The sequence below is a fragment of the Emys orbicularis genome, chromosome 17 (assembly GCF_028017835.1).
Source record: "Emys orbicularis isolate rEmyOrb1 chromosome 17, rEmyOrb1.hap1, whole genome shotgun sequence".
Classification (NCBI taxonomy): Eukaryota; Metazoa; Chordata; order Testudines; family Emydidae; genus Emys; species Emys orbicularis.
The window spans coordinates 3,928,621-3,952,802 of NC_088699.1; the positions used below are offsets into that span (position 1 = coordinate 3,928,621).

At 41.3% G+C, this 24,182-nt stretch overlaps 1 protein-coding gene across 1 annotated transcript in view; it reads left to right on the forward strand.

Moving 5' to 3' along the window:
* The window catches only part of PIGL (phosphatidylinositol glycan anchor biosynthesis class L), a 90,403-nt gene that overhangs the window by 1,098 nt on the left and 65,123 nt on the right, over positions 1-24,182 (forward strand). The window contains 1 exon segment of the mRNA XM_065418388.1: positions 4,986-5,085. Coding sequence (XP_065274460.1) covers positions 4,986-5,085 — 100 coding nt within the window.

A 24,182-nucleotide genomic window follows, 5' to 3' on the forward strand; every position in this document is an offset into this window, starting at 1 on the left:
TCAGTTCATAGTGCTCCAGAAACATCTGCACTCTAACTGACCCTTCAGACTACTCTTGCGGGACTATAGTTTGATGCAATCCCCACTTGATAGCAGGCTAGAACATATATAATTTAATGCAAAGTAGGCCGTGGTAACTCATGGAGACCAGTAGAGAGGCTAATGATTAAGGTGTGTGGGAGGGGTACATCCAGAGGACCATTCCCCAAATCCTGAAGTACTAGTACTGTGATAGATATCAGTGGTTAGGAACCACTGGTAAAAAGTATAATAAAACGATATCTGAGGTAGTGAGCTCCATGCCAATTGTACCTCCCAAAACACTTTACAGTTACTTAGATAATAGCGCAAAGAAATGAAAAGAAAGACATTTAGTTGTGTAGAATCACAAACATATGATTGTTTATAAAACATTATAGTGTGCATGGCACTGCACAGACATAAAAGATAGGGTTCCTGCTCCAAGGAGCTTATAATGTGAGTTAAGGATCAAGAATCTTTTTGTCATGAATTTCCTTATTACAAACTATGTAGTGTCAAATGCACATCTGAGTCATTTTTTGATGGGAGAAGGGGCCCTCTGTAGGTCTCAAGACTCTAGGTAGCTTACCCTCAACTCTTGTTCCCAATTCTCAAGGCTTCAAGTTATTAAAACCTCTCTAGGTGAGAAGACCGGGATGGAGTATTTGGAGCCCATTGGTGTTACTCTGTTATCAGTCAAAGTCTGTCACCCATCCAGAGCTGAATATGCAGCCTCCAGTGTGTTGTTGCTGGCTTGGATCATGAGAGACCAGAACTGGACCCCATTTGGCTTTCTCACAACTGTGCAGAGACGTTAGCACAATGCCACCAAGCCAGCTCAGTCTAGAGCATTTCTTATATATAAGGCTACGTTTTAGTCACGGGTATTTTTAGTAAAAGTCATGGACGGGTCACTGGCCATAAACAAAAATACACGGGCCCGTGACCTGTCCATGACTCTTACTAAAAATACCTGCCTAACTAAAACTTGGGTGGGGGGCTGCGGGTGCTCGGGGTGTGTGTGTCCGGGGGCGCCCTGAGTTCCCTCCCACACACCGAAATTGCTGCTGCTGGCCCAGGGGCTTCCTGTCTCGGGCAGCCTCTGAGCCAGCACCAGCCGCTGCAAAAGTCACAGAGATCACGGAAAGTCACGGAATCCATACCTCCGTGACAGACTCGCAGCCTTACTTATATACAAGTATGCTACCATTACACAGCTTTTCCAAAGAAGTAAATCTTTTTTTAAATCAATTTCCTTACAATCGTTGGCAATAGTCTTGTCACAGAGATTTCACACATATCAAAAAGTGTCTTTTGTGCTGCTTCAGATTAATCACTCATATTTTTTTGTAAGGGAACTGCCCTTGCAAGGGGATGGACTTACAGATCTTTTTCATTTCATATTAGGATCCTGTGATTCAGATGGTTGGTCCTTCATTTGTTTGTGCAATAGATGAGGCTGATCAGATATTGTATTAAGGTTCCCATTATTTTCTTCTGTGAAATTTTAAAATGGAGGCAAAATGGCTACTTAGAAACCATCACACTTTCAATTGTCAGATCACAACCAAAAATGCCACTAGAATGCATTGGAATTAGAGCACTGTGAGCAAATTGTTGTTGGTCACACAGTCCAGGGTGAATAACTGGTGGCACTAACACCCCAATAGCTCTCGTTAGTAGCTGCCACTCTACTGAGAGAATTCCATGGATGAGGTTCAGGAATACTAACCACTCAATGCTTTTCAGTACCAATGGCTGGCCAATAATGCTATTTTGCATTTATGTAGTGCCTGTCATCCTAAGGTACTTCAGTGGAAGTTGTGTCCGTGTAATCCAAGGACAGAAATTGGCCCTGTATACATACATTGTCACTGAAGCATAGCTATCTCTGCAGTGGAGGTCAGCAACTCACTAGCATACAGCACACTGCATAATAGCAGAGTAAATTTTTGCTGAGGAAAATCCTCGCTCCTTCCAATAGTATCCTGGGATCATTAAGATACAAGAATTAGAAGCAGAGTCTCTGTCTCTTAAAGACAGGTTTCAGAGTAGCAGCCGTGTTAGTCTGTATCCGCAAAAATAACAGGAGTACTTGTGGCACCTTAGAGACTAACAAATTTATTAGAGCATAAGCTTTCGTGGGCTACAACCCACTTCTTCGGATGCATATAGAGTGAACCATATATTGAGGAGATATATATACACACACATACAGAGAGCATGTATGTATGCTCTCTGTATGTGTGTGTATATATATCTCCTCAATATATGGTTCACTCTATATGCATCCGAAGAAGTGGGTTGTAGCCCACGAAAGCTTATGCTCTAATAAATTTGTTAGTCTCTAAGGTGCCACAAGTACTCCTGTTATTTTTTCTGTCTCTTAAAGACTCTCACACAGTAAACTGTACAGAAGTATTTCAATGTACCTAGGAAGGACTTAGGTTTGAGTTGATCCTGCTGGGATCTGAGCCTCTGCCTCCAGGAAAGCTGTAGAGTTCCAACCTGATGTTTAGCTCAGTAAGTCATCCCTTCCATGGATGATCAGTATCAGAGCCTCCTGAAGAGACACATTTCTGGGCTGCAGTAAGAGAGTCTAAATTTTATTGTGATAAGAAAAGTTGTCTCTTCTGAGGTTAATGTTTCACTCTGAGCATCATATAAAGCTGATTTTGACAGCTCAGATTGCAGCACTTCACCAGATGAATGCTAGTTTCTGATGACTCACCCCACAATAATAAAAAGTTCAGTGTAATTCAGAATAGCTGACTACAAACTGGAATCACACATTAAAACTCTGCAGGACTTTTTCATGTTATTGCCCGGAAGTTATAACTGGTGGCAATTGCCATATTGCACAGGGTAGCACGCCTTCTGAGGCCAGCTGAGCTCTAACCTGGACTTTTCATGTTTCATGCTAAGTGGCAATTCTTCAACAAAAAAACTTCAAAAACAGACTCCAACATGAAGCTGCAGAACTGGAATTAATTTGCAAACTGGATACCATCAGATTAGGCCTGAATAAAGACTGGGAGTGGTTGGGTCATTACAAAACCTAAACCTAATTTCCCCAATACTAATTTCTCCCTACTGTTACTCACACCTTGTCAACTGTCTGTAATGGGCCACTCTCATTACCACTTCAAAAGTTATTTTTCCTCCCTTGGTATCCTGCTGTTAATAGATTTATCTCATTAGACTGACCTCACTCTTGGTAAGGCAATCCCCTTCCGTTCCTGTATTTTCCACTCCATGCATCTGATGAAGTGGGTTCTAGCCCACGAAAGCTTATGCCCAAATAAATTTATTAGTCTCTAAGGTGCCACAAGGACTCCTCATTGTTTTTGCTAACAAACAGACCAGGTAACATGAAGGCAGAATGAGAAGAAAATAATTAAATCAGGAAGCAGCCTGTGTCTTAAGTTAATGAATCCTGGTTCCATGCTAGCCTTGGTCCCATATAAGTTTTACAGAATGCTGTTTTCTAAATGCGGTTTTCACATATTTTAACATTCCTTTCTTGGTTCTGTAAATGCTTTGAAATTCTGCTCTATTAGCTCCTGCATGAACATTACTTAGTACATTTGTTTTAGAAACAGTGCAGACTTCTGAGGAATTAGTTTCTCGACACAGAGATTATAATGATAGGAAATCTCATACGTGTCTCGTTAATTTTGACAGTGCTTCATTATTGCAGTATTCTAGTTTTATGTGAATATTAGTGCTCATGAAAAGTGCTTATGACCATACTGGAAACTTAAGCCCTTTAATTGTCAGTTAAATCATAAGTATTAGGTAGGCATGTTTCTTACACAGTACTGACACACTGCTGTTCTGAAGTCTGAGGACCTAATCTTGAGCTGGTGTAAATTAGTGTAGTTCTGTTGAAGTCAGTGCAACTACACTGATTTATGCCAACACAGAGTCTGACCTACCACCTCTAGTAGTGAGGAAGGAGTTCATTTTTTGGTCTTTCCTAAGGAGACCAGTTATCACAGTTGTGTTGTAGATACTTGTATGCCAAGAACTGGACTGCAACGTACCATCTCATTTAACGGAGGCCACCTAGCTATTGTAAAATAGTAAGAGCTTTTGGTCCTCTCTCATTGGAAAGGTGATTTCCCCTATATTTGTAAAAAGGCCTTGACAAATAGTTTTAACATCATGAGATATCAGTGATTCCCATACAGGTAACATGTGAGAACACAGACATCAGTTTATGTACTTGCTAGAATTTTATTAGTTTACAAGGATAACATACTTTTTTACTCAAAGCATAACTAACCCATGGAACTCACTGCAACAAAATATCATTGAGGCCAGGAGTTAGTAGTAGTAAGAAAGGGATTAGACATTTATTTATACAGATAATAAGATTGTTCGCTGTAACACTAAAAAAGATAAAAACGTAAGAGAGCTATAAACCCTCATGCTTCAGGACATAAGCCAGACATTAATAGATTGAGGGAGGAGAGAGGAAAAAAATTCCCTAAGAGTAGGTTATTCCATAATTATCCATCATGGGCTTTCTTGCATCTTCTTTTGAAGGATCTGATACTGGCCACTGTCAGAGACAGGATACTGGACTAGATGGACCATTCATCTGATTTGGTATGGCAAATTCCTGTGTTCCAGCCAAGAGAACTCATTAATTATAAAGAGTCAAACTCTGCTCTAAGAGATGAATGTGCAACTCCATTTGAAGTCAAGGCAGGAGTGTGGGTGTATTGGGTCCTAAAACTTTACACTGGGCCAAAGGGAGTGTTTCCTGAGCATAAGCTATAGGACTTGCTCCCCATAACGTACCTCTTCCTCAGGTGGGGAACCCTAGTACTAAGTACTTTCAGATCTTACATGTGGTACTACATATGCTTGATGCTTTGAGGATTTGAGGATGGAGATGTTTGTTCCATGCTAAATTGAAGTAAAGTAAATAGTGTTACTGCATTTGTTATTTTCAGGAAATTACTACAATCAAGGGAAGATTCGTAAGAATGAACTTGTACAGAGTTGTGCTATTTTGGGGATCCCTCCTTCCAATGTAACAGTTATTGACCACAGGTAACCATTTTTTAATTATAGCAGAATCCCATTGTTGTCTGTAAATAGGAAATATCAACTAATGCACCCTGGACTTGGAAATCTAGTAAAAGTTTAACCTAGTGTCCCATGCTGTGAACTTCATTATCAGACAAATGGAAGTGTAGTGTAACATTTATTGGCTAACTCTTTAGTACTGTGTAAGGAAATCCAGATCATTTGGACGTGAATTCCAATATATCTTGGTGCTCAGATCATTTCAATTAAGGCCTGTCCACAAAGCAACTGAAAACATGACAAGTTCCCATGCTAGCTGGGTTCTAGCTCAGTGGGTCTGGTCAGCATAGTTATATTATTTCCCCCCGAGTACTGTGCTAGCCAAACTGTTAAAGATGACCCCTCACACCAAGTCATCTATGAGCAAGTCTGTGCTACAGATATCACTATATCAGGGGACTGGTTACAGCATTAAAATACAGCTGTTCCCTGACTTGGTTACAAGGTAATTACAACTAATAGTGTAGATGGGCCCTTAACTATTCTCCGTAATCAAGCTAAAGATTTGGGCATGTCAGTTAAGATCCTGTCTATGAATTGGAGTTTTGTTGGGACTGAGCCTCTGGATATTTATGGTGTCTACAATTCTTTACAAGAATTCCTCCTGTTCACGCTGGTCAAGGGAACCATGGTAGCAACAACTGAGATTAAACAGAATTGTTGTTAGCACAATTTTAGCCATAGTGTGGGCAGGGCATTAGAGGCATGTCTGTGCTGACAGTAACATTGGCCAGATCCTCAGCTGGTGTAAACTGCTGTAGCTTCATTGATTTTAGTTACACTTATGCTGATTTACACCAGTCAATTGCACCTGGCCCCAGATTGTGGAATCATGTTCTAATGTGGTTTGATCTGGTCTGCATATCTGAGACCAAGTTATAGCCCTGTAGAGGCTGGGCTGTAGCAATATCCCGTAACATATTTATAATATAGCATAGTCCCACCTACACATGCAAGAATGAACTGTGGTATTCGAGTCAAGACATCACAGGTGATAACATAATTCCCTGATGCTATGGACTAGATGTCTGCACAAGATCCTTAGGCTATATCTATACTTACAAGCTTACAGCGGCACAGCTGTGCTGCTGTAAGAGCGCTCCTGTAGCCACGTTATGCCGATTGGAGAGAGCACTCCCGTCAACATAATAAAACTAGCTCAACGAGTGGCAGTAGCTATGTTGGTGGGAGAGCGTCTCCCGCCGACATAGCCCTGTGCACATGAGCGCTTATGCCAGCAAAATTTATGTCGCTCGGGGGGTGTATTTTTCATATCCCTGAGTTTTGCCAACATAAATGCTAGTGTAGACGTGGCCTTATTCTTTTCAGTGCTAGTGTAGACATGGCCTTATTCTTTTCAATGCTGTGTGGACATGAGGGTAGATGATGAAGTCAGCCTTCCTGTGTTTATGATTACTTAAGAAACTTTCTTCTGGAGAGGCAGTTTATCATGCTGAATTAGTGAATCATAGAACCCAGTGATTGTAGAGACCCATTATGTCACTCATTACACCTCCATGCAAGTACAGGCTGGTGGCTGATACTAGAAATGGAGGAGAAATGTACAGGAAAACAATGAACTGGTGGTTGTTTTAGTTTCGAAGAACCGTAATAAAAACAATAAAAAACATTTTTTATTAAAAAACAAACAAACAATTAACTGTAAAGGCATGATTTAAACCCACAAAAGCTAGAAAAGCCAGACTAAATATCCAGGACGCAAGCTGACCTTTGTTCTTAACATGCAACAAATTATTAAACAATATAAGGAATAGCCAGTATGGATTTGTCAAGCACAAGTCATGCCACACCAACCTAATTTCCTTCTTTGACAGGGTTATTGGCCTAATGGATAGGGGGAAAGCAGTAGATATGATATATCTTGATTTTAGAAAGGCTTTTGACACAGTCCCACATGATATTCTCATAATCAAACTAGGGAAATGCAGTCTAGATGAACTTATAAGGTGGGTGCACAACTGTTTGAAAGACCATACTCAAAGTGAAATTCACAGTCAAACTGGGAGGGCGAATCTAGTGGAGTCCCACAGGAGTCAGTCCTGGGTCTGGTACTACTCAATATTTTAATTAATAACTTGGATAATTATGTAGAGAGTATTGCTTATAAAATTTGCAGATGACACCAAGATGGGAGGGATTGCAAGCACCTTGGAAGACAGGATTAGAATTCAAAATAACATTGATAAATTGGAGAATTGGTCTGAATTCAACAAGATGAAATTCAATAAAGATAAGTGCAAAGTACTTCACTTAATGCACAACTACAAAATGGAGAATAACTGGCTCAGTGGTAGTACTGCTGAAGAGGATCTGGGGATTCTAGTGGATCACAAATTGAATATGCGTCCACAATATGTTGCAGTTGCAAAAAAGGATAATATCATTCTGGGGTGTATTAAAAGGAGTGTTGTATGCAAGACATGGGAGGTAATTGTCTTGCTCTGCTCGACACTGATGAGGCCTCAGCTGGAGTACTGTGTCCAGTTCTGGGCCCCACACTGTAAGAAAGATATGGGCAAATTGTAGAGAGTCCAGAGGAAAGCAACAAAATGATAAAAGGTTTAGAAAACCTGATCTATGAGGAAAGCTTTAAAAAACTGGGCATGTTTAGTCTTGAGAAAAGAAGATTGGGGGGGAGGGGGGTCAGCCTAATAACAGTCTTCAAATATGTTAAGAGCTGTTAAAAAGAGGAAGGAGATCAAGTGTTCTCCATGTTCACTGAAGGTAGGATAAGTAGTAATGGACTCAGTCTTCCCAAAGGGAGATTTAGGTTAGATATTAGGAAAAACATTCTAATAATAATAAGGGTAGTTAAACTCTGGAACCAACTTCCAAGGGAGGTTGTGGAATTCCCATCACTGGAGGTTTTTAAGAAGAGATTGGACAAGTACCTGTCAGGTATGGTCTAGGTTTACTTGGTCCTGCTGCCGCACATAGGGCTGGACTAGATGACCTCTCAAGATCCTTTCCAGTCCTATATTCCTATGGTTCTTTGTTTTCTCTTGAGTTAAGGCCCCAGAGTCAACAGGCCTGAATTCCCTGGCTTTTGAGGTTTTAGGTCTGACTTTCCGTTTTTGTTCAACAGAGTTTTTTGGGTCAGATAAGATAAGTGTTTATTGGGAGTCCCCCTTTTAAGTGAATGGAGAGCTGCTCCCCTTCCCTTCTCTTGAGCTGCTTTTGGGTTACTCTGTTTTACAGTGTTGCCATATTGCAACAGTCAGTACTGTGGGGGGGAAAGACAAGTCACTGAGATTGGCAAAGTGTAAAGGAACAGACAATATCCTGGAATTGAAGCAAGTGTCTCTTAAAATTTACAAAAAGGATACTCAAAAAAATAGAAGTGGTGGTCCAGCTGGCTGGTGACCTCTCCAGTGCAATGTGCAATTGGTTAGTATATGATGCAAGCTTCCTGACACTGGTCACGCATTCTCACCTATATATACAACCCAGAGCATTGTTTTATGCAAGCAATACCTTGGTTTCCTTAATAGATAAAGTGCAGGTAGTTTAAAAAGAAGAGCCTGGATAACCTCTCCTGATTACAGTTTATGTAAAAAATGACTGATGTGTGATCTTCACAATGGAGGCAAGTGTCTGAAAGGCACAGAGGTAGGTATTAACTTGAATGTGAGATAAAAAATTAGGACCTTATCTGTAAAGACCTTACTTCATCATCAGATACTAGCAAATAGGCTCACTTTTTGCCAACAAGTTAAAGGGCCAACTCCTGAAGTTGTTACTCAATTCTTACTCAGACATCAGATCCCTTTTTATGAGCCAAATCCTGAGTGCTGCAGAGCACTTGTAACTCACGTTGACATTGTTAGAAGCTGAGTGAGGACTGAGTTAAGGACTTGAGGATGCTGTTTTGAATACTGTTGATACACAAGCACATCAGAGTTCCCTAGTGTGACGAGTTTACTTCCAAGATGTATATTCCCTCATTTCTGTGAAACAAAATGGTTAGAGGAGCAGGAATGTTTTTTAGACAGTTAAGATTTATAGAGAAGCTGTTTTGTCTTGCTGTTAGAACGAGGCAATGGGAATAAGGATTCCTGAGTCTTATTCCAGCTCCACCAGTGATTCATTGTGTGACTTTGGGCAAATCATTAACCTCCCTATGCCTCAGTTCCACTTGTGTAAAATGGAGATTATAGTAAAAGTATTTACCAGTTTGGTGTGAGGTGAGGCTTAATGAATTCACGTCTATTCAGTTCTTTGATAGCCTCAGATGGAAGTCACTCTAGCAGTACAAAGCATTATTTATTATTATTACCATCAACCTTCCTTGTAATTCTATAGCTAGGAAGGAGGTGACATTTTCAGAAAGTTGCTCCTCTTTGGCAGTTTGGCAGTGGGTAAATTCTGAGCCCTTCTGTATTTTGTGCTTTCTTCCTAATTCTGCAGCGCAGAATTTCCCATAAATGTAAAGAGCTCCTGCTTGACACAAGGACCAGGGCAGGCACACTGCCCATTTTGCGTTCCTTACCCAAACACTGCATGCTTTACATTATCCAAGCTGCAAACTTGTATTTTGGTAAGGAAAAGGAAAACCCAAAGGATTGCTAGGTCTGGATCTGCTCCAGCCATTGTAGCATAGAGCTGAGTCATGCTACTTCCTCTTTCTTTGCATAATCTAAAATTGAGTTAGTAGAATTTTCAATATACAAAAGGGAAGCATATTTGAAGTGTAAAGTTGAATGACATGCTCAGTGTTCTCCGTGGCTAGGGTTGCATATAAAGCCATACATGACACTTTCTTTTTACATACTCACACAAAACCTAAGCATCACTCCATCAGCCTAGAGTGGAACTTACACCAAGGACCCAACCTCTCATTAGGCAACCCTCTGATCTTAAGGAATCCTTTAAACTAGCCCCAGGATTTCCAGGACAGTGTTTGTTCAGCATTTTAAAAACATCTATACTAAGCAACTGCTTTCTACTGATTTTTGGGTGGGCACTTAAGGCAATTACTGTACATGCTTCCTCAGTTAAAAACAGCCTAAATCCAGTATACAACTAGTGGCCCTAATTGTGGGCCACATTCCAACATAAAGGGTCTCCTCACTGGTGAATGGCCCTGACGTAGCAGCATGCCCAGGAGAGGGAACGGCCAACAGACCGCCCGTTCAAGATACTCATAACTTAGAGCAGTTGTTGGGGCTGTTAATTAGTTGTGCTAGACACTACGGGCCAGGTAGAGAATTCGGAGGCGCAGCTCCTCAGCTGGTGTAAATTGTCCTAACTCCAACAATTTATACCAGTGAGGATCTGCCTGAGAGGGCATAACGATGGCTTAAAGCTAACTTTGCCCCACACCCCAACCAGGCTTCGCCCCCTGAGCTGCGCAGGGCTCAGACTCCAGGATTTCCAAGTCAATTCCCACAACCGAGGAAAAAGACAGTTGGAGAGTGGAAGAAAAACGTGTAAATTATAAATCATTTTATTAATAATATGTAGGGCTGTCGATTAATCGCCATTAACTCACGCAGTTAACTCAAAAATTAATCGCGATTAAAAAAATTAATCGTAGTTTTAATCACACTGTTAAACAATAGAATACCAATTGAAATTTATTAAATATTTTTGGATATTTGTCTACATTTTCAAATATATTGATTTCAATTAAAACACAGAATACAAAGTGTACACTGCTCACTTCATATTATTATTTTGATTAAAATATTTGCACTGTAAAAATGGTAAACAAAATAAATTGTATTTTTCAATTCACCTCATAAAAGTACTGTAGTGCTATCTCTATATCATGAAAATGCAACTTACAAATGTAGATTTTTTTGTTTACATAACTGCACTCAAAAACAAAACAATGCAAAACTTTAGAGTCTACAAGTCCACTCAGTCCTACTTCTTGTTCAGCCAATCGCTAAGACAAACAAGTTTGTTTACATTTACGGGAGATAATGCTGCCCACTTCTTATTTACAATATCACCAGAAAGTGAGAACAGGCGTTCACATGGGATTTTTGTAGACGGCATTGCAAGGTATTTATGTGCCAGATATGCTAAACATTCGTATTATACTTCATGCTTTGGTTACCACTCCAGAGGACATGCCTCCATGCTGATGACGCTCATTAAAAAAAATCATGTGTTAATTAAATTTGTGACTGCACTCCTTGGGGGAGAATTGTAAGTCTGCGGCTCTGTTCTTCCCACATTCTGCCATATATTTCATGTTATAGTAGTCTCAGATGATTACTCAGCACATGTTGTTCATTTTAAGAACACTTTTGCTGCAGATTTGACAAAATGCAAAGAGGGTACCAATGTGAGATTTCTAAAGCTAGCTACAGCACTCAACCCAAGGTCTAAGAATCTGAAGTGCCTTCCAAAATCTGAGAGGGATGAGGTGTGTAAAAATAATAGATTTGGCATTCTTTTTATTGGGCTTCTGTTTTTTTGAGCCTTTAGAGTGCACGAGTGTCACATTTTGAAGCTTTCTCCATAGGCACGAGGGCTAGAAACTTACTTTTACTTTAAGAATGAAGGCTGAAATAATCACATATCCACTTGACTCCAGGAGCTGGGGCTTTAAGGAAAACAATAATTATCATGTATCGGGGGGTAGCCGTGTTAGTCTGAATCTGTAAAAAGCAACAGAGGGTCCTGTGGCACCTTTAAGACTAACAGAAGTATTGGGAGCATAAGCTTTCGTGGGTAAGAACCTCACTTCTTCAGATGCAAGTAATGGAAATCTCCAGAGGCAGGTATAAATCAGTATGGAGATAACGAGGTTAGTTCAATCAGGGAGGGTGAGGTGCTCTGCTAGCAGTTGAGGTGTGAACACCAAGGGAGGAGAAACTTCTTCTGTAGTTGGATAGCCATTCACAGTCTTTGTTTAATCCTGATCTGATGGTGTCAAATTTGCAAATGAACTGGAGCTCAGCAGTTTCTCTTTGGAGTCTGGTCCTGAAGTTTTTTTGCTGTAAGATGGCTACCTTTACATCTGCTATTGTGTGGCCAGGGAGGTTGAAGTGTTCTCCTACAGGTTTTTGTATATTGCCATTCCTGATATCTGACTTGTGTCCATTTATCCTCTTGCGTAGTGACTGTCCAGTTTGGCCAATGTACATAGCAGAGGGGCATTGCTGGCATATGATGGCATATATAACATTGGTGGACATGCAGGTGAATGAGCCGGTGATGTTGTAGCTGATCTGGTTAGGTCCTGTGATGGTGTTGCTGGTGTAGATATGTTGGCATCGAGGTTTGTTGCATGGGTTGGTTCCTGAGTTAGAGTTGTTATGGTGCGGTGCGTGGTTGCTGGTGAGAATATGCTTAAGGTTGGCGGGTTGTCTGTGGGCGAGGACTGGCCTGCCTCCCAAGGTCTGTGAAAGTGAGGGATCATTGTCCAGGATGGGTTGTAGATCACTGATGATGCGTTGGAGAGGTTTAAGCTGAGGACTGTAGGTGATGGCCAGTGGAGTTCTGTTGGTTTCTTTTTGGGGCCTGTCTTGTAGCAGGAGGCTTTTGGGTACACGTCTGGATCTGTTGATTTGTTTCTTTATTTCCTTGTGTGGGTATCGTAGTTTTGAGAGTGCTTGGTGAAGATCTTGTAGGTGTTGGTCTCTGTCTGAGGGGTTGGAGCAGATGCGATTGTACCTCAGTGCTTGGCTGTAGACGATGGATCGTGTGGTGTGTCTAGGGTGGAAGCTGGAGGCATGAAGGTAGGTGTAGCGGTCGGTGGGTTTTCGGTATAGGGTGGTGTTAACGTGGCCATCGCTTATTTGTACGGTGGTGTCTAGGAAGTGGACCTCCCGTGTAGATTGGTCCAGGCTGAGGTTGATGGTGGGGTGGAAGCTGTTGAAATCATGGTGGAATTCTTCCAGGGTCTCCTTCCCATGGGTCCAGATGATGAAGATGTCATCAATGTAGCGTAGGTAGAGAAGGGGCGTGAGTGGACGAGAGCTGAGGAAGCGTTGTTCCAGGTCAGCCATAAAAATGTAAAATAAGCGATGGCCACGTTAACCTGTAGGAGAACACTTCAACCTCCCTGGACACACAATAGCAGATGTAAAGGTAGCCATCTTACAGCAAAAAAACTTCAGGACCAGACTCCAAAGAGAAACTGCTGAGCTCCAGTTCATTTGCAAATTTGACACCATCAGATCAGGATTAAACAAAGACTGTGAATGGCTATCCAACTACAGAAGCAGTTTCTCCTCCCTTGGTGTTCACACCTCAACTGCTAGCAGAGCACCTCACCCTCCCTGATTGAACTAACCTCGTTATCTCCATACTGATTTATACCTGCCTCTGGAGATTTCCATTACTTGCATCTGAAGAAGTGAGGTTCTTACCCACGAAAGCTTATGCTCCCAATACTTCTGTTAGTCTTAAAGGTGCCACAGGACCCTCTGTTGCTTAATAATTATCATGAGACTCATGTCAATATCATGAGGGTTGGCAACACTGGCTGTCCCAGAAGCCTAGTTAAGAGACCCAGGTTTTTCACTACACCGAGGTAAGAGTGCTGCAAAGACAATTTCAACCCCTGTGCAGGGGGGAAGATCTTGTGTATCCAACAGTGAGTGCTGTAGCTAAGGAAGCAGCATCATTGAGGAATTCTGAAATAAATTCCATCCAGTCTCATTTTGTCAGAAGGAGGGTGATCACCGTACAAAACCTCTAGGGAAGTAAAGTGAATAAAGTTGGGGGTGACTGGAGGAGATTTTTAATAAGATATAGCATTTTCATCTCTAGGTCACTGATTTAAAACCAGACCAGTTAAATAGGGACTGAAAGTTGTTACCATGTGCTGACTGCAGTGTTGCTGACTATTGTGATTTTTATCTCATGACAGTTGGTGTTTTTTCTTAAAGAGACAGCTCCTAGAGTAATGTGATTATGTGAGAATCTAAACTTTCATTTAAAAAAAAAAAAGCAAGTTTCTAGCCCTTATCCCTCTATCCTGAAAAAAAGCTTGAAAATGTGAACCAAAGAGTTAAAAAATCAAAAGGCAACTATAAAGAACTCAACATTTATGATTTTAAAGCCAATCTCATGATTCTGAGAGCATGACTCATAATTTTTTAACCCTTGAGTTTGGCAGTGACTGTTCAGTGGTCTCTATGAATGAATGTGTCAGACTAGTTCTCAGTAGAAAGATGTCCACATCACAAAACCCACCACCTCTTGCTGAATGCTTAAGCAGAGACAGTAAAAACTGAATGGGCCATGAAGAACCTGGCTCCTCCCATCATGGGTGACCCTGTCAAAGGCAGGTTCAGTCACACTGGCAGAGAGATGTGGGGAAACTTGCTCTGCCATTGCCTTTTTAGGGATAAATAGAGGACTTAAGTCTCCAGGGCTTCACTTTTCACTAGTACTTCACACACACACACACACTCACTCACTCACTCACTCACTCTGGGTTGCTTGGCCTTGACAAGGATCAGCCTGAGATGTGGAGAGGTTCTTGAAAATAAAAAAATAGCTTTGAGTTTTCAGGAGACAGGGCAATGCTTCTGTTGTCTACCCTTATTTTGGAATGTGTAGAATAAAATGACTGCAGTAAAAATGTGAAAAGGGGAACCTTTTAAGCAAAAGATGCCTTGTGCAATCCTCTTGGCTTTATCACTGACTCAGCCTGTCTGTATGTAGTGTCTGTCATCCAGAGATGGAGATATTCTTGTTTCCAAAACCAATGATTGGGTCACGAGTCATTACCAAGGCCTTGGAAGTGTGAGCGTATCAGATAAGGAGATTATTCCTGGCTGGGGGAGCCAGAACAGACAAGAGGATGGGAGAGAAAACGACAGGTTATTTTGGTGCATTAAGAAGCCTCCTATGACCACTTCCTTAGTATCCAATCCTGTCATGTGCTGAGCACCCACCAATCCCATTGAAGTCTCACTGCAGGTTTCGAGTGCTCACTACTATTCAAGAGATGCTCAGCAGCTTGCAACATCATGCCCTTAGTTTACAGTATTAAGGGGCAGCTATATAACATAGTATTCTCAGAATGTGGAGCTATTCTGTATCTTGTAAATTGAATTTCTCTGAGCCTGGAAGTTGGAATATGAATTATTCTACTATGAACCAACCTGATTTTTTCCTTTTGCTTCTCTTTTCTATCCCATCACAAACACAGCAGGGAGTGCAGAATGGTATGTGCCCAGTTACCCATTAGAGCCTCTGCTATACTGAGAAAAGCTTTTAGATGTGAGCGCTTCAATGCAATTTAGCTTTCCCAGATATTGTGAGACTGCACCGTCCCTGCTTTCAGGTACTGAACAGAGATGTTAATGTGGTGATGTGAACTGGGATGGCCTTGTAATCGGCTTGTTCACAAGTAAATCTCGATCATTCCTTAGGAACTGGTGCTAATCACAGGCACGTCCGCCTCCTACCCCACACCTCCTACCCCTGTAGCAGACTGCAACAGCACCAGTTAACCGAATTGTATATCAGTCCTTCTCTCTGAATTCAAGGCCTTTCTGTCTAAGGTCAGGCTGACAGGTAAAACAGTCTGAGGTGATGTAATAGAAACCAGGAATATATTATCAGGTAGCCCAGTCACATTTATTAATTATGATTTCCTAAGGTGATTGCAAAGTATTTCCTGGGTGATTTCTTTCTTGGGAGGAGAATTCTAATTTAGAAAACCAAAACACCACTGAAGTTAATGCTGTTCCCCTGATTTAATTTTTTTATATGTGTACCTCTTATATATTACTAAAATCCTGCTGACGGTGGAGTAGATCCAGGATCCCAGGTTCTATATCTGCCCTTGGTACAGTAAAAACAGTGAACTAGAATGGGATATTTCAAAGCCTTAAGTAAAGATCAATGTCTGACTTTGGGGCAATAGCTGTTATTTCAACAAAGGTAAAGATTTCCCTAAAGAATCATAAAAACACCGGCAGCACAAATCTCAATTGTGTGATAAATGTGCAGTTCACTGACCACAAGACTATGGCTAGCAATAAAGAAAGCTAAATCTCTAACCTGTCAGGCATAATTTTATAGCTAGGATGACAAAGGGCATCTTTTAAAGCTCATGAAATATAACAGTTTTGATACATTCCCTCAACTAATTTACCTGTAAATATAGGTCCTGAGATTGCAACAATGTGTGTCTCACCCCAAGGTATATGGAAAGTATTAGCATGTAATTGACCTAATATGAATAACTAGTTGAGTTCCCAATAATGCAGGGCACATCTGCCAAGGCTCTGGCTGACTGCCAGGCTGTGGTCTCAGATGTAAACAAGAGACATTTTCTAGGTTGCTTTCACCTTCTTTTGAGGATTAGCAAAAAAGAACTCCAAATCTTCTCCCTTTGCTAAGGGAAGTTTTGTTGGCTTCTGGCAAAATAAATACCAGGCCACTCTTTGTAGCAGTGTCTCTAACTTTATGCGGACAGTCGTGCTGGGCAGAAGATAAAATCGACTGGCACAGCTTTAATGTGACAGTGTTTGGCCCAAACTTGCGCTGCAAAGAAAATAATAGCTGGGATTTGTGTAAACTAGAAGACAAAGGCTTGTACTGCGAATAACACTAGATCTGCTTCCAAGTTTCCATGGAAATTCCATTTCTTACTCATTTTTTACTATTCCTCTCCAGTCCAAAAAGGGTTCTGATTAGACAATGCAGCACATTTGCCCAGGCAGATCACAAGGTCTCCAGGTTTGATATCAGGCTGCTGAGAGACTCAAACTCATTTTTCATATAATGGTTCATTGTTGTTGGATCTGTTTTTTCCCCCCTAGCAAGGTAAACACACTTTACTGCACTTCCTCCTGTTTCATTTCTAATGAGCTCCTCTTGCGTGGAGATTTGGTGGAAGGAAGTGACTCTGAAGGGTCATGGGAAAAATATATCCTTAAATAAACAGAGTGTGTGTCAGATTTGTGATGATCAGAAAAATCTAAAAAGTGCTCAGAGGATGAGCTTATGTAACTGGAAATGTGACCCTTTGGATTAGGATTTGAACATTTTTATCCAAAAGTAATGCATTTAAATAATGAGTCAGACTCTACCAATTTAGTTTTATTGTGTTTATCTGAGTTGTAGATGGCCTTATTGATTTGAATTGCTCTAATGTGTCTAATGAACCAGTGCTGGAGACACACACAATATAAATATGATTAATTACTGTGAATTAACAGGATCTGCCGAAGAGATGAACAATAAAGCATGCCAGTGAAAAAGAACAGGGGTGAAATCCTGACCCCATTGAAGTCCCACATCAAAACTCCCATTTGACTTCAGTGAGCCAGAATTTCAGCCAGCTCTTTCCTTGCTCCTTCTCAAACCTAAGGCTTTCTCACTGGGTGTGTTTGTGATTTTTTGGGGAGGAGGGGAAGGGTCTCCTCAATTTCCCCCGCCATCTGGCCAGGGAAGACCGGACATTGCTCTCTCTTCAGTTTACCAACTTGGTACCTTAAACTGGCCAAAAGGAGTCACTAGAGAGCAACATGAGACCCTCTTTCCTTTCACTCTAGTTTGCATCACATTCAACACATTAAGAGCAGTAGGAATTGACAGTGCTCTGTACCTGGCAGGATCAGCCCTGAATACTGGTTTGATAGACTGCGAAACCACTCCCTCTAACCCAGCATTTCTCAAACTGTGGGTTGGGACCCCAAAGTGGGTCGCAACCCGTTTTTAGTGGGGTCGCCAGGTCTGGCTTAGATTTGCTGTGGCCAAGGGCCAAAGCTGAAGCCACACCACTTGGGGTCGAAGCCTGAGGGCTTCAGCCTTGGGTGGCGGGGGGGTCAGGTTACAGGCTCCCTTCCTGGGGCTGAAGCCCTTGGGCTTTGGTTTTGGGCCCCCTGCATGGGGCGGTGGAGCTCAGGCTTAGGCTTTGGGCCATGGGGCTCAGACGGGCTCAGGCTTCTGTCCCCACTCCTAGGGTCATGTAGTAATTTTTGTTGTCAGAAGCAGGTCACGGTGCAATCAAGTTTGAGAATCCCTGCAATGGTGTACTCTCCAAGAGCTCAGTTCAGTTTGTGCTATCTTCCACCTTCAGTGTTGTCAGCCCGACTCCGCACTATTAAAGTCAATGGGATTTTTGCTACTAAGTGGTAGAAGAATTGCATCAGTTCCAATGGCTGCATATTTCTGGGAGGAATTAAGTGATTGATAGATCCCTTATTTACCTCACAATAGTGCTGAGAAGCTTTTTTAATATTGATAAAGATTTTCTTTAATTAAGAAGGATGTTTGTAGTAAGGATTAGAGATCCTCAGGTGAAAGGTGTTGTAGAAATTCAGTGTATTATAAAGTAAGCAACCTCCTGGTTTGAGACCATTTCATCATAACCCCATTCAGTTGAGTACAGTTCTGTTCCACCTTGATTAGAAAACAGCCTTTGTTAAGCAAGTGATTTGTTGAGACCTTATGTGATCGCTTCAGACAGGTTTCACTTAAATGTGGTAGGACTCTTGAATTTTGTGTTCAGTTTTGTTTTGGGGAGGCATTGTGATAATGTGTGGTTTAAAAAAAACCTGATTTGTCAATATCATTAAAGGATCTAGGGCAAGAGTTTCAAAAATAGATGCCTAAAGTTAGGCTCCTAAATCCTTATTTAGGCTTCTAAATAAATGGCCTGGTTTTCAAAAGTGCTGGGCATACAGCACCTGCTGAAATCACTGGCAGCACTTTTGAAAATCAGGCCATTTATTTAGGCGCCTAACTTCAGTCTCCTAGTTTTGAAAATTTTGGTCCTATTGATAGTTGTTTTTTTAAGCTCTTTTTGAGGTTAGGAAGCTGTCCTTTGCCCTCCAGGAAAATTACTTTCCAGTGCAATGGCTTTGTTGTAGTAAGTTTTGTTTAACCATTTTGTCATAAGTTTGATGTTTTTCCCAGAATAGAAAACTGCCCCTTTGACTTCACTGGCCCATCTCCTTTCTCAGCTTTCCAGCATCATTAATTTCCTTGATTTTTCACAAAAGAGAAGGGGCTGTGGCAAAAGGGATAGCCACCCTTTCAGTGTTAAAGGGACATGTCCCCCAGATCACCCCCTGAGAGCGATGAGCTCTCATTTATCAGTTGGGGCTTTTCAAAACATGTGAGAACCCCACTTCAGATGTAAACACAGACCTTGTCAGACCCTGTTTCTGTAGAGTCACAGCAGGGTTTGATATAGAGTGAGTAAGCTAGCCAAAGAGGCCAAAAGATCTGACTAAAAGCAGGGGGGAAGTGGAGGAGAGTTAATAAAAGGCCAAGGGAGTTTGTAGAAGCCCAATCAGAACAAATGCAAAGAACCACATTTTTTACTTGCATGACTTCAGCTTGTTAGTGCCCGAGATTATTTTAGCAAAGTAAAAACTGCTAAACATGAAACAAAATATTAGATCATCAATATAGAAAGTTGCAATGGAAAACTCTATTAGACATTCTAGTCCATAGCCCCTCCCTCTCCCCCGGCCTGTGTAGGGTTAATATTAATTGGGTTGAATCAAGGTAGTCCGCTCTGGTAAGGCAATATTAAGAAAACCTAACAAATGTGCTTTAGAAATCTGATAAAGTTGGCCTTTGCCTTCAGGGCAGAGGGCAAGGGGCAGGGAACTCCACTCACCTCCTGGTTTTACGATAGCAATAGAAATCACACACAGACCCCCTCATTATTTATTGTGGTAACAGTTAAAGCCTTGAGATTTTGCAATTATTGTTGTTTTTGATCTCCCCCACAAGTATTCTGTGTGCTTCAAAGACATGTAGAAAACAGGTCCGAGCTCTGCCAATCATTCTCTGTTTTCATCTTTCTATGATGCAAACAAATGAACTTTCCAGCACCTAACAGGATCCTCTGTTTTGTTAACTTAATCAGCTGTGCCCCTGAGGAGAGGAGTGTCTTTTTGGTTTTGCTGATTTCCAATAGACTACTCAGGGTTTCAACTGTTGTCCTCCTCCACTGAAAATAGCCACTGCAGACATTTTTGATGGTGCCAGTAAGTTGCTCACATGGACACTGTGAAGGCAGCAAAATGACAGAAATGCTATGAAAAATGATGTGCTAAATTTAAATTCCACATGAATGTCACAATGTAAATAGCCCCTGCTTGGTACAGTAACACATCAATAACACCAAATATTCCAGTCCGAACTTGCAGCATGGTCTAGTGCTCAGAGAAGCAGGGCCAAGAGTGAGGATTCCCATGCTCTATTCCAAGCTGTGCCACTGATTTGCTGGGTGACCTTGGGCAAGTCACTTGTCCTTTCTGTCCCTCAGTATTTTTATCTGTGAAATGGAACTCATGTTTACTTATCTGCCACGCAGGAGGCGTGGGGGGTGTTGTTTGTGTGGCTTAATTAATGTTTGTTAAGTACTTTGAAATACATTATTATTCCTCCAAAGGTAGCCACAGACAGGCTGAGATGCAAAAGGAGGTGGCCTGGCCTATGTCATGGAGATAATCTGAGTATAAAGCATATATGTTAATAAACGGAAAGTAGTAAATCACAGGGAAAGGTATTCCTGTGGCATAGAACTGGTGTAACTCTTAAAGGCCATATATACCACTGCATTTTATGACCACATTCACTTACAAAACCAGAACTGCTTTGGGAAGCAAACCTTACATGTTTTCTTAGCTGTTGGTGGTGGTAATAATTCCTGTTGAGTTGGATGACTTCATACAGAATTATTAAGGCCAAAGGTTCATGTGCTCCTCTATACTCTCCTTGATGTTGATTAAAATGCAATTATAGCCCAGAGCTGAAAATGCTTGTGGTTTCTCGAAGCTATTGGTGCTCTACTTTTTCTATGAAGGTAGTTGCTTTTATCAAATCTGCCTCTCCCCATTAGGGCTGCCTGATACCACTGTTTTCTAGCAGCATAGTGTTACATGGGATAACTGGCTCCCTTTCCCTCTGAGATTTACACAGTCACCTCTGTCATATATCGAACCCCATTGGGTTTGCAACCCCGCATCTGTCTCCTAAACTGGCTCTTGCTTTTCCAGTTACCATTGCAATACGCTGTTGCTACTTTGCAAAAAAGGTGGGGCTGAATATAACCATGCCTGTGGAATGGCTCCATAGCATGTTTAAAAAGTCCAGCAGTATGATTAGAAATCCAGCAATAATTAAAATAAATAACAGTAAAATATTTACATTTATATAGCCCCATTACTCCAAGGAGCCAGATTCCTTTAAAGACTCTCATCTGTATGTAGATCTTTCTATGGCCATTCACAGTCTCTGTATTGTTTTCTCTGTCCACTTGGTCCGTAAGATCCAGGTATTATGTCCATTTCTTCCTCTGTTTTGGACAGGAAATGAGGAAGAAGACTGTATCCAACTGAAGCCGCAGGGGGAATTTAGGGAAGCAGAGTAGAGATGCCCTTGTGGGAATTTGGTCAGGACACAAAAGTTTAACATCCCAACTGTTGCAGAACCTGCCATGGGATGTTTAACGGTCAGGACTCCTGTTTTATCTCTCATCATAGAAGTACCCCACTTCTGAGTAGGGTTCAGGATGTTCTCTGGGATCCCTCACTCTCCTCTGCCTCTTTGCTTCCTCCACCACTGCTCTCTCCAATGCACTGTGTTGTGGCAATAATACCTCTGTCTGGTGGGGGTAGATTGTGGTCCTATTTGTCAGCACATGGTTCGCTGGAGGGCAATGTAAGGTATTCCTCACGCTAAGCCGAACACACTGCCGCCCCTGTGTTCCTAGTGCACCATCTGTCTTGTATCTAAAATTATCCTCAGCTCTTGAGAATCCACTCCTTTCTATTTCATCCAGCATATTCAAAATATTACTGAAATTATTTATCTCCATCCAGCCCTGTAGAACTTCTACAATTAGCCCAATTAAAAGAGCTAATTGGGAAGCACCAAATTACTTGAGACGGACAGTCATCAGATTAAAGTTGTTTTGTTTTCAACAATTATACCCAAGAGTCTCCTTTTAAACTTGACTAATTGTAACAACCTATTTATTTTCCCAGTTATGTTGTGAAACAACAAAGCATGTTTTGCCAACAGTCCCCAACTATGAACACAAGGAGTGACAGCTGCAGAATGAAAAGTGCTTCCCTTCCACACTTGGAAGATTGCTACATTTACAGTATATGCTGCAATGTTTTGCAAACATTTCTGCTAGAGACTCATGTTAGCATCTACCTGAAGTTACAGCACACCTACCTTGGTGTTGGGATGATTCAGCAGAGAAAGTAAAATGGTCAAAGTCAGCAAGGTCTTTTCTTAAGGGAATAACATTTATAACAAGCAATCACAATACATTATCATGAGCAGAAAGAGTAAACAGAAAATTCCCTAGCCTGGGATTCAACCCAGCCCTATAAGCCCCTTGGCTGGAAAATTTACCCAGTGAGGAAAAAAAGACATAGATACCTATCTTTCTCTTCCGTAGCCACTCTTATTGTCCTATCCCAGTGCTTGTGCAAAAAGTTTGAGTTAACTCCTTGTTCACCAGGAACCATGTAGTTCCCTTGCATCTTCTCAGCTCTGTTTCAATAAGGTCCCAATTACATTATGAAATGAGTAATTGCATGGTCCAAGGTTATAGCACAGGTTGGGGACACAGTCCAGTTGCATCTACACTGCATGACTGAACTGCATGTTCACTGTGTTGAACATCTACCATGGTGCAAACAGGGCTGACTTTATGCAGTGTGCAGTTATTCACACCCCCTGTTCAGTCCAGTGAGGTGCTGAGCTGCCTCAATTCCTATGGTGCTCAAGGGTTGGAATTCTTAGAGGATTTGGCCCTTTCTTCTAGTTAATGTATTTGTTCATTTGTTTGTTGGGAAAATTGTAGAGATTACCTGTGTGCTGCCACATAGACTCTGGGAGTCTAGGAGTATATAGCTCTGCCCAGAGGCCTTTATTATTAATGCTATATTCTTCATGACATTGAAACAAATCTCTTGTTATAGTGCCTATTTATCTTTGTCTAACTTTGGTAGATACGAGAGAGTCATTAGAGATTTTACTGTTTATAGAATAACTTTCGGAGAAGAGCCTTGGGAGTGAAACTCTTACTAGGCCAGTTAACGGCTAAAGATTATCTGTTTTCAAGTACAAGGCATGATTTTGAAGACAGTAGAGCTGCTTTAAACCACACGACCCACGGTGTGGCCAAGTGCCAGCAACGTCATCCTGACTTTCTTCAGTTTATTTTCAAAATTCCCATTAAAAACACAAAGCACCTCCTGAGCTGGCCATAGTGCCCCTGAGGGGCGGGTGGACGCACACTGCAAGATGATGAGCTCCAGAAGGTGGGTCTCCTCTGAGGGGGAGTAAAGGATGGGGGAATGGAGGAAATTCCTTAGAGCTTCCCATTATCCTAAAAAAAGTTGCAAAGCATTTAACCAGAGACCTTTCCAGCTCTTTTATTTAAAGAGACAATGTCGGGTTAAAAATCCTATTTTTTAAATGGTTGACTGTGTACATTTCACTCATCTGGGATAATAAAATTAGACTAGGCATGTACATTTTCAGGGTCTCATGGACCAATACAAATTCAGTGTTTGGACTGGAGCCACTGCAGAGACACTTTTCTTTGGCAAAAATAACAGGAGTATTTGTGGCACCTTAGAGACTAAGGTGCCACAAATACTCCTGTTATTTTTGCTGATACAGACTAACACGGCTGCTACTCTGAAACTTTTCTTTGGGATTTTAATAGCAATGTTTCTATTGATCTTGAGTTTTATAAAACTTTATTTTTACAAAATCTACCTCTTGGCCTACATTGGGCCTGCTTCTTTTAGGTAGCCCTCTTTGATCTGGAGAATCTTGCCCAAAGCTTGTCTCAGACCTGCATTTCTTTCCTTAGGGGCACTTCCTGGTCCAGTTGAAGTCAGTGGGAGTTTTGCCATTGACTTCAATGGGACAAAGATTTGGGAGTCTAGCAGTCAACTAGAGGAGACAAAGTCTTGCTTTAGAAATGTTAATGTAGATAGAGTTGGAAAAGTGACTGTACAATGGACATTGCATAAAATGTATTTTCTTATAATGACCTTCCTGTTCAAATTGTCTCTGTTTACATACAAATCAAACACTGGTTTGTCTAACTGCCAGCACTGCAGACT